General features: G+C 46.2%; 1 protein-coding gene and 1 long non-coding RNA gene across 4 annotated transcripts in view; one reads left to right on the top strand and one right to left on the bottom strand.

The window, feature by feature from the left end:
- On the top strand, positions 1–11256 carry LOC132461701 (fibrous sheath CABYR-binding protein-like). 3 transcript variants are annotated; one of them, XM_060056992.1, is made up of 15 exons: positions 1–220; positions 1138–1792; positions 4504–4585; positions 4858–4962; positions 5910–6089; positions 6615–6713; positions 6878–7051; positions 7521–7694; positions 7831–8004; positions 8172–8234; positions 8472–8532; positions 8620–8769; positions 9178–9298; positions 9603–9754; positions 10001–11256. In XM_060056992.1, exons 2-15 carry the CDS (start codon positions 1163–1165, stop codon positions 10125–10127), a joined length of 2292 nt encoding a protein of 763 aa, XP_059912975.1. In that variant the 5' UTR covers positions 1–220; positions 1138–1162; the 3' UTR covers positions 10128–11256. The 3 variants fall into 3 exon arrangements, with proteins under 3 accessions (XP_059912975.1, XP_059912977.1, XP_059912976.1); XM_060056993.1 differs by lacking the exon at positions 1–220 and having other exon boundaries at positions 825–1792; positions 4858–4953; XM_060056994.1 differs by lacking the exons at positions 1–220; positions 6615–6713 and having other exon boundaries at positions 821–1792.
- Positions 1–11304, bottom strand: part of LOC132461703 (uncharacterized) — a 74412-nt gene that overhangs the window by 4905 nt on the left and 58203 nt on the right. The window lies entirely within an intron of this gene.

The following is an 11304-nucleotide window of genomic DNA, read 5'->3' as shown; positions in this document are numbered from 1 at the left end:
TACGCCATCAACCAGAGACGCTCACGGCGCCTCCTCTTTCCAATAACCCCCATACCACCACCCCTGCCTTTCCCAACCCCGGGGTGAACCTGTTGCCCCCATATGTGTCGAGGGACGGCCCACAGAAAGAGCATAGGGTATCACACCCACAGTGGACATGAGAGAATAAGACGGGATCCATTCCACTCGACCAGAAAGAACCTCTACAGCCCTTTAGCAGGTCAGTAGTGTTGTTTGATGTTCCTACTCCTTGCATGTAAGAGTGACCTGATAGTGTTGGAGCTGGAATGTCTGCCCCACACGCACACCCCAGTCTGAGATATCATTATGCATATCCTTTTTTTTTTCCATGGTGTATAAATAACTGCTATTGCTCATACTACATGAATGGTTGTGTGTGTGTGTGTCTGTGTGTGTGAGTGCGTGCTTGGATGTGTGTGAGATTGAGAGACGGATGGGATTTGAATGAGCTGACAGGGATCTATGTACAGCCTCCCCCCCCCCAAACACACACACACACACACACACACACACACACACACACACACACACACACACACACACACACACACACACACACACACACAGATAGACAAACACACACACACACAAACAGACACACCCACACCCCAAACACCCCACTAAGCAGTCTCTGCTGCTCTGTAGGGAAACTGTTATAAACTGCCATCAACTACCATAAACTGCCATAACCCCTCACAGTCAGTTCCCCCGCCCCTGCCCACACACCCCCCTAACCCAGAGCCGACCCCCCTTAACTCAGAGCCGACACACATGGGAGGGGTCCCGTGTGATCAAGGCGAACGTTGTGCGAGGCCGAGAGAGAGAGAGAGAGAGAGAGAGAGAGAGAGAGAGAGAGAGAGTGTGAGAGAGAGAGAGAGAGAGAGAGAGAGAGAGAGAGAGAGAGAGAGAGAGAGAGAGAGAGAGAGAGAGAGAGAGAGAGAGAGAGAGAGAGAGAGTGTGAGAGAGTGTGTGTGTCAGATGAGATAGCCCTCCCCTCGCCAGTGATAAGAAGAGGGAGCCAGAGGGGACACAACTCAAAGACCGAGCGCTCAAAACATCCGTCCCCTGCAGGAGTACGTTCACCATCATCACTGTCGCTCATTGGTTTTCCTCCAGCGTTAGGAGCTACTCCCGCTACGACATGGAGCCCACCCCAGGCCCGGCGGCCCCCGAGGGGATCTCGGTGGGCCCGGGGCCCGAGGCGGCACCGCCTACTCCTCGCGGGGACACGGGGGGGGTCCGGGAGACGGTGGGGCGGTTCAAGGCCTCCGTGCAGGCGGCGGTGGAGGAGGTGCGAGGAGAGGTGCGGACCCTGGAGGCCCGTCTGGACCACCGGCTGGAGGAGGTGTGCAGGGGCTGCGGCGGCCTGGCCGAGGCGGTGTCCAGTCTCACGGAGGACAACTGCAGGCTCCGGGCCCAGCTGGACTCCCTGGCCGCCCTGGTTCAGGGGCTGACCGGGGCCGGGGTGAAGGGCCTGACCGGGGATCAGGGGCCGACCAGGGCCGGGCTTCAAGGGCTGACCGGGGCCGGGGTTCAGGGGCCGCCCGCGGCCGAGGTCCCGGCGCAGGTCCAGAACGGTCCCCTGGAAGTGGCGGTGGGGGTGGCGGTGGCTGAGGCGTGTGTGGCCGAGGAGTACGGACATGAACCTTGCCAGCCGCAGGTGCAGCGGGAGGGTTTGAACGGGTCGGAGGCGATTGGCTGGAGCCCTGCGGCTCCGGCCGAGACCACCGCACCGGCTCCCTGGAGGTCTAGAAGACAGGCTCACGTCAACGTGAGTACCCGTGCCATGTGTATCTATTTCGTTATGGACCATGAGAGAACTTATTCTGTCGCTAAACCCAGTCAAGCCCCTCTATAGTTTTGAGTAAAGTTGGGTGTTTGTGTGTGTGTGTGTGTGTGTGTGTGTGTGTGTGTGTGTGTGTGTGTGTGTGTGTGTGTGTGTGTGTGTGTGTGTGTGTGTGTGTGTGTGTGTGTGTGTGTGTGTGTGTGTGTGTGTGTGTGTGTGTGTGTGTGTGTGTGTGTTTATGTGTTGCATCTTTGGCATTCAGACAAGAATCGACGCATTTAATATTGAAGATATTTTGGAAAGAAAACGTTGTTCTGATTGATTATTACTTTTAAGGATGTGAAAGGTAGTACGGCGAGCTTGGAGTCCAGGATTGCTTAGGCAAGCGGGTCGTTCTGTTAGCACTCAGAGCCAGGAGAGTAGCCTTTCCTTAGCCACTAATGAAGTGGTGACGCATTACCTCAGTGTGAAGACAGATGACGTGTCCGAGAGACGTCTTGTAAACTACACCTTCCGTTGTATACGTGCAATATTCCCTAATTTCTACTGCACCGTATAACGTTTACCCTACTGTTTAGGTGTACTGTATATAACTGTATGCTGTATGCTGTACTGTTTACTATGTATAGTACCGGTAATATCGTTAACTGCCGTATTACAAAGGCAACAACAAAAAAACAAAAATATGTTTTAATTGTTCCTATTAGCATCCTGGTTAAGAACAATGTGTAAAGGTTTTCTTTTCCTTTATCTAATATCATACAATCCTATTTTATGATATTGATGCTATGACACAGTCTTTCTCGTTTACAATGCAATGCAAACACGGTCCCCATGACAACATCCGGACTACTTACAACTGTATTTAGCCATTCAAACTACAGAATGAAGGATTCAACTAGTAATACTATGACATTTAAAATTGGTTGTGTTTCCTCATAAATTCTATTTTTGTACGAATATTACCAGTTTAAAACCCCTTGGCTTGGCTTATTCGCAACACGAGCCACCTCCCTCCCTGTTTCTCGCTGCCTGTGACCCCAATTTACATCAGCAGGGCCTCAAAAGGGCACATTTATTTTTGGTGCGTGGCGTTTTGGACTTTTGAGACTGAACGGCCAATCCTGAGGGGGTTGGGGTGGGGGGGATATATTCCACTGATTCAGACATTCAATCATGGGAGCCTCACACACGGCATGGCTGTGTGTTAGTGCATGCGCACGTGCATGTTTGTGAGAGGGTCAAAGAGGAAGCATACATTTTGATTGTTTGTTTATTTGTTTGTCTTTAACTAACTTTACTTGGGATCCCAGTGTTTGTTTTGGTAAATGTCTCTATTATTAACTCTCGTCACGTCATGCCTTTCAAGAGGCTTCTGATAAGCTGCACAGGCCTACTGCCTCAGGCCTAGAATTTACCTTCTGCGATGCCAGTATTGTCACCTTCATAGGGACACTAGGAACGTGTCAGAACCTCCCAACACCCACTGGATGCAAACCATGGAGGTTAATAACCTCCACTCGTGGGAGCAAGCTAAATATTGTATCAGTCCCCCTTATGTGCATCATTATAATGTAATGGAGATCCAAGATCACTCCTCAAGAACCACTTGCGGTCTTCTAGAATACCCTGGGCTCTGCTCTAGAGAATGACGTATCCTTAAGGGAAGCATGCCTTCTTGGCAAACTGTCTTGGGAGTCCCAGTGGAAACTTGGAACCCTCAATGTGTGACCATGTTACAATCCCCCAGTGGGCCTGCCCTGAACCCCCCACCACCCCATCACTCACCCCTTCTGAGGACCAGCTGTTGCCCCAGAGGAACATACACCCCGCCAGGCATTCCGCTCCCCTGAAGTCACCTGGCCACCTCCTCCCTTCAAGGCTCCTTTGGAGACGAGGCGTGACACTTTTCGCACGACCCGGCCTTTTACAACACTATTCAATGCGTCGATTCTTTTCTGAATGCCAAAGATGCAACACACAAAAACACTCAACACACACGCATGTTTCCGAGAAATTGACTCAAAGCTACGGAGGGGCTTGAGTGGGGTAAGCCTGTCATAAAGTTTAGCGACAGAAAAAGTTTGCAGATCATTACAGAGCTAATCCCAGATCGCGCAACCTGACCTGGGAGATGATAGCTTGACTGGTTTGCCGCCACTCTTTATTACCAAGGTGCCTAAGTACTTTGTGTCTCGGGGGAAGCTATCGGTCAGTTGGGGGGCGGGGGGTGGGGGGTGGTGGGTGGTGGTTCTTTTGACAGTCAAAGCCCACTGGGATATAATTAGGTCTTTGTTTAGACCACTCAAGCAAACTCTCCAAATTTCCTAAGCTTTTTTTTTAGAGAACGAGAGAGAGAGAGATTGAAGGGAGGACTTTGGGCTATTTTGGGACGCAAGAGGCGTGGGATGGAGCGTTACACAATTTAAAATAGATGGGTTTGTTGACAACACCTGTCATTGACAGACGGAGCATCAGGGGCTGTAGACAGCTGGAGTGAAACACATGAGGATTGGTCTAGGCATAAGGACAAAGGATTACCACGACAACTGTGCATGCCGTAACAAAGATTATCCCTTTGTTTAAATACACGTCCCGGAAATAAAAAGGGAACATAAAAAAGAGTGCAAGAGTTAACATGTAACATTATGACGTTTATTGATCTATTCATGAGATTCTCTTTTTGTGCTCAATAGGATTCTCATGCAAACTTGGAAAGAGATGGAGCTCAGATAAGTTATGCTGTCTCATCTGTCAACGGCCAGCGCAGAGAACAAGGTACAAGGACACCCCACCACAACAAATACCGTACTGATATCTCAACTTGAATGCCTCAAACCTTTTCCGTAAGCCTCTTCCATTGACTTGCAGAGTTACAATAGCTCCTGTTCATGTGAGGGGGATACACTTGTAATTGCTTTCCAAAGAATTCCAATGTGTTCCAAATACTTGAGTGAATCTTGGTGAAACAGCAATTTACATATATCTCATTGTATCCCTTCAACTCCAACCCTCCCCTTGTTCTTACCTTCACGTTTCAATATGTTCAGAGATGGCCTGGAAGACGACTGAGGACTGCTCCTCAAGGGACTCTCTCCAGTCCAGCAGCGATTCATCCACACCATTTTCTGTTCAGTGTCCCCAAGGTCAGTCGGGTATGCCTGTTGGTGGGGCCATTATACTTTTTCAACGTCGATGTGGTCTTGAATTGTGTTTACAATTTGTTCTAACTGCACTATTTAAGTTTTTCCATTAGCGATGTCAAGTGACTAGAGTGTTAGGTACAGTTATAGCTATTTCTACCTGCCGTTGGGGAAGGGGTCAAAGGTAAAAATGTACGAGTGGATGGGGGTCTTTTAGATATAGTTTCTCATTCAGATATGTTTTTAATGGAGTTAAAAGCTGTAGTAGAAAAGTTACAAAATGCAGGTTAAATTTGTTGCTTTACATTGTTTATCAAATGCCCTACTAATTCAGTGCATGCTTGTCTCAAAAAGGCTGAAGCGTCATATGTCAGTGGGGTCAAGTCAGGGACCAAGTTATCTTTGTTCCTCATCGGAAAGCCCCAGCCTTGAACCGCCTTAGGCCAGTTGGTGGAGTCCACGTGGAAAGGACACGTATGATAGGTATTCATGGATTACAAACAGTTGGAAACAATGATCCTCCATTGGCCTTTTGATGCTGCCGTTAAGGTTAGGGGTTTATGTGGCTCCGGCTGCAGGAACAGACGAGGAATAGTTGTAACCTAACAACAAGTACAAAGTTAAAAATGGTTATGTTTAGCTTTTAGGGTTTTGATGAAAACGTGAAGGTATAAAGAAATACATTGTTTTGATTAGATAGTAGTTATGGGGTGTTAAGTTCAAATATGAAGTGAGAAATTGTCTTAAGTATTTAAGTTATTGATGAGTAAGTTTAGCTATAAAGTAAGAGCCTGTCTTGGGTAGGTGTTAGGTTGATGCAACATTTGTTATATTAATTCATATATTTACCCGAATCCTCTTGGGGAGAGAACGTAATGCTTCTCTCCCCCCCTTATTCGACACAAAGGCATTCATTACAAGAGAACACAATAGTACCGTGTTTGTTTCTGTATTTCCAGGAAGCGAAGGTGTTCCACTCAGGGAAGCCAATACTGTCAACACGGATCAGGGGAATTGGATGCCTCTTTCCCAAACTTCAACTTGTCCTCCTCTGAATAGTTGTTTGACTCCAACTGTAACTGCCCACAGTCCAGCCTTAGAGGAAACTGCTCTCCAAAGCTCACCAACCCTACCTGCAGGTTGTTACCAATACAAACACAGTGATGTTTATGAAGAAGATATAGCCTCAGTCAGTATGCATCCATTCACCATTCACAGATTATCCAATCACATTTCCTAATTTTGTCGATCATTTTTTGTGTTTGTCACCTTGCGATGTAAATGCCTGATGAAAAATATGTATGATGGACTTCTGAGTTTGAAATTCCAAATGGATGTTTGCGGTATGTCTGACAATCTGCTGTTTCCACCCTGTAGCTTAGCCTCTCTCTAAATGAAAGAAGCATTAGTCGCTATGTGAGGTTTTCCTCCAAAGTGCTTCAAGTGGTTTCAGCGGCTAGTGCTAATGCTGTATATGAAGCCCATCTTTTATTGATATTTGAACACAATGTATTATTCCTATTAAGCTATTACTCCTGACTTACTTTGTATTCCGGTAACAAATGTAAACGCTCACCACTGCCTTCTTTACAAAGTACAAATGTAAAGTTTGTCATATTTTAATGAATGTCACTGGTGTGTGACATCATGTGTTCATTTTACAGTAGGCCTACATGTGTCTTCTGAGCTCCCGACTCAAGCATATCTCCCCCTTAGTGCGTCAACCAAACCCAGCTCAGAGTTCACATCACCAGGCTCAATCGGTTAGTCCTTAGAAAAAAAATATGGAAGTGATAATTGTGAGATCGTTTTTCGTGGGATTTTTTGTCTTCTTAAAATACAAAAACAATGAGGTTCCTTTAAAATTATTAAAATGACCATCCCCACTGTGTGTCTTGTCTTTCTTCGTCTCTTTCTGTTCATCCAGACGACACTGAACCAAAGCCCCATCTACCTGTCTCCGCCATGCTATCCAGGCCTAATCCCGAGCCTCAGATAGCCGCCAGCCCGCTTCAGTCCCCGGCGCCGCAACCTAAAACCACAGGGCTTTTGGTCACTGAGGGAACTGCAGAGAGGCCAGCGGAGTATGCTTTTAGACGAGGTGAGTGGACCGCTATACTGTGACTCAGGCTGGCTGGACTGGACTGTTGTCAACGGGAACATCATCGACACCTGGTGGCCAGACTTTCAATTACAAGCATACGCCCTAGCCGTTGTGAGAGATGATACAGTAAATACAGAGAGAGCAAGACATTATATGGGTAAAGAGGTGAAGGGCAGTGGAGCTGGTCAGGTGTGTGTGTGTGTGTGTGTGTGTGTGTGTGTGTGTGTGTGTGTGTGTGTGTGTGTGTGTGTGTGTGTGTGTGTGTGTGTGTGTGTGTGTGTGTGTGTGTGTGTGTGTGTGTGTGAGTGTGTGTGTGTGCACGCTTGTGCACTTCCGTGTGTGTTCACCCACGTCGATTACATTTTGTTACTGGTTGGAAAACTGTCTGCTTATCTTAACATATTGCTAAGATATTAAATTGATTACATTAACTATTACATTCAACTGAATTTATTTACTTTGACAGGCATAGCTGAAATTAAGATGCCAAGTCCCCCGGTTGGCCAGGAGAGGGCAGCACATCTCCCTGTCACAGCAGCCTCCAAACCCAGTCCTGATGCTCCCTCCTCAGCACCCGCGACCAACCATTCGCTTCCAGAACCTCTTGCAGCCAAGCTGAGCGATTATCATTTCAAGCGTGGTAATTTGGAGGCCAACTTTTTTTTAATTACTTAAAAACGTATTTAATAATTCAATTTGAGCTGAGCAGCGTAATGATGGAACAATATATGAGCCATGTATTTGTATTTACTTTCCTTAATGTCTTTGTGTGTCAGATGTCACTGAATCTAAGTCCACCACTGCCATTGCTACTACTGTGACCAAAGCCAACACAGAGTCTTCTCATGCTGTTCAAGGGCCTCCACCTGTTATATTGGAGCCCAAGTTGCCCAGTCAGTTTCCTTTGCCTGACCCCAATGCAAAACCAGGCGAATATCCCTTTAAGAGACGTGAGTAAAGTGGGATGCCATCAATGGATACGGTCATGTTTACTTGAAGAGTGGTGAAGTTCGCTGAATATGCTGAATGGAAGAGATTGTAGGTTTCGATAAGTGATTTCATCACCATTCATCTGATATCTGACCTTTTTATAAAATGCTGTCCCTTCTTACTCCAGTACCAGTTCTAAAGACTCCCAGTCCCAGCTTAAAGAGAAGTGTAAGCTTCCCTCAGTCCGCAGGTAGGCCAATGCACATTTCAGTCTCCTTTCAACCGACCAAATGTACACAAAACGATTCTCCAGCTCATCTATAGGTTCTTTATTGCTTCTTTATTGTTTGAATTCTTCTTCGTCTTGACTCTCTGCCTCTCTGGTCCTTCCATGATTCCATCATTCTCTCACTTGTTTCTTTCTGTCACCCTTTGACCCGTTTACTGCATCCCCACTTCACTTTCCTGTCTCTCTTTTTCCGGGCAGAAAAATTACTTCCCTCCAAAACCCTGGTGAAAAACACAGGTTTCTCTCCTATCTTAGACAAGTAAGTTGCCACTGCGGCTGCTTCCATCCCGCTCTATGGCCTAGCGTTGACACGGCTCCGTGTGCTATGCTAACCCGCTGTCCACAGGAAGGCAAGCCGCAAGGAGGGCCCCGGGGCCGGGCTGGGCGGCCTCACAGAGGCACGGCGGGAACCCGGGAAGACGCAGACACTCCCGCAGAACGCCGGGACGCAGGCCAGACGCGCCATGTTCGAGAGGATGAACTCAGACCCGGTCAAGTGAGATGATTTACATGGGCTGCCCTGAAGCTATTACTATCACTAGCTTTGTCTTTGACTACACTCTTTTATCCAAGGTGAATTGAGGGACACATCCTCAATGACCAGGTTGGGTTTGGGGCCTTTTGTTCCTAGAGGCCTACATGTAGCCCATCGTCACTGGACTGTAATTTCAATCTAAGTAATTTGTGGCTTTTCAGTAGTGTGTTGTGACCACACACTACTGACCTGAACAGGCTCTTTTGATTACCATGAATACAATGCATGTCAACTAGGTTGTATGTTTTAACATAGGTACCCTATACAATTTATCTTCAGAGCAGGCATTCTCTCAAAAGAGCCTGTGAGACATATATGTTTAACCCGGTGATACTTCATGTAATTTCTTGTGTCATGTGATTGGTACAGGCCCAAGTCTGCAGACAGCAAACCCAAGCTAAAGCGTTCTCAGAGCTTCGGCGTGTCCAGCGCCAGCGGCATCAAACAGATGCTCCTGGAGTGGTGTCGCTCCAAAACCATTGGTTACAAGGTGGGCCCCGTTAATACCCGGCCAACCCGGTTTTCAGCTGAATTTCGCCTGGTAGCCCCCTTTCCCACAAGCCTCTCGGGTACTGTTCCCAGTTCGGCCGAGATCATCCTCATACTTCAGTAGCACTGTGTATATCCACAAGACTGCACTTGCAGAATAAGCTTCTTTCAGAAATATATAACATAATATTAAATGAGTTACAATGGGTGTTAGGTTGAGTTTCTTCATGTACAGTATATCAAAATACACACTTACCGTGTGAATGCTAACCCCTCTACGGCTCTCCACTCCACCCGATGGGCAGAACATAGACATCCAGAACTTCTCTACCAGCTGGGTTGACGGCATGGCGTTCTGTGCTCTGGTCCACTCCTTCTTCCCTCTGGACTTTGACTACAACACGCTGGACCCTGGCAAGCGCAAGCAAAACCTGCAGCAGGCCTTCACCACGGCAGAGTACGTATACGAGCTAGGACCACGAGCTAGGACCACAGGAGGTTGTCACTTTAAACATTGCCTCAACGATATACACACACACATTTTCTGAACCCTGAAAAGAATCAGAGTGAGAAATGGTGATGATGATGATGATGATGATGATGATGATGATGATGATGATGATGATGATGATGAAGATCGTGACAATACTAAATGCCCAAGACAGATGGTGTTGTGACTTTATTGTTTTCCTCGGTCCTCCAGATCTCAGGCTGACTGCATGCGTCTCATCGAGGTGGAGGACATGTTGGAGATGGGAGACAGACCGGACCCAATGTGCGTGTTTACATATGTCCAGTCTCTCTACAACCACCTCAAGACCTTTGAATGATGCTTCACTCCAATCATCAACCACCCTCTCACTTGGCTGTGTGCATTGAGCCCCATGTCAATCTTAGATCTGGAGAAATAATGATATTATAGCACTTGTTTGTGTGTGTTGCATACATGAATTGATATTCGTACTTTGTTGTTGTTTTTTTTATGCGAAACGTCTACTGAGCTGTATTCGTGTATTCGATGTGCTTTGCTCTGTTTACTGTTTGCTTCAATCTTTTTCGATTTGATACATTTTAGAAAGGGCCGTCGTGTCTATAAGCCTAGGAAAACAATGCCTAAAGCTGAGGTGAATGAAAATACAGCTGAAACTTCTCACTGAATTCCCCACATTAGTCAAATACAATTGTATTACGATAAAACATGTAATCTGTTATGTCTTAAGTTGCTATAATTCATGGTTAAAAGAAAAGTGAAACACAAATGCTTTGTGTTCCTCTCCGCACATTCATATACAATGGTACCAGTGAGAGAGAGAGAGAGAGAGAGAGAGAGAGAGAGAGAGAGAGAGAGAGAGAGAGAGAGAGAGAGAGAGAGAGAGAGAGAGAGAGAGAGAGAGAGAGAGAGAGAGAGAGAGAGAGAGAGAGAGAGAGAGAGAGAGAGAGAGAGAGAGAGAGGGGAGTAATACTCTGGCAGAGCTGAGCTGGAAAAATGTATGTTTATGGTATTTCTCATCTATTAGTATGCTTCAGCCAATGGAGGAGACATTCCCCAGTTTATTGACAGTGAAATTTCACATAGGTGTTATACAGTATAAAGAGACAGGAAGATTATATCCGCATAGTAATAATATAAAGTCATTACCATGATCATCCTCACTAATGCATCTATAACCCTAGGAATATAAAAGTGTAGGATTTTAGGGTTTCTTTCTTACTTTTACATAATTTTGCATGACTATGTAGTTATGCATGACTATGTAGGTATGTAGTCATATCGAGTATAGGTTTCAGGAATTCTACTCCCGCACATCACCCCCTTCAAAAAATGTGGTGTATGATCTTCGATTTGTACCTTGTTTGTATTTAAGCATACACAAAACTTTTATGGTGTCTGCGAAGCCTGTGTCAACACTTATGTTGGAATTCATTCTTTAAAATAAACTAATTGAAAAATTGAAAGAACATATTATTAATTATGTTTCCCTCCGAGTTCTGATTAAGTATCATCGC

The sequence above is a fragment of the Gadus macrocephalus genome, chromosome 7, assembly GCF_031168955.1.
Source record: "Gadus macrocephalus chromosome 7, ASM3116895v1".
Taxonomy (NCBI): Eukaryota; Metazoa; Chordata; class Actinopteri; order Gadiformes; family Gadidae; genus Gadus; species Gadus macrocephalus.
Note: the sequence above shows the minus strand (reverse complement) of the source record. Positions and strands in the feature narration are given on the sequence as shown.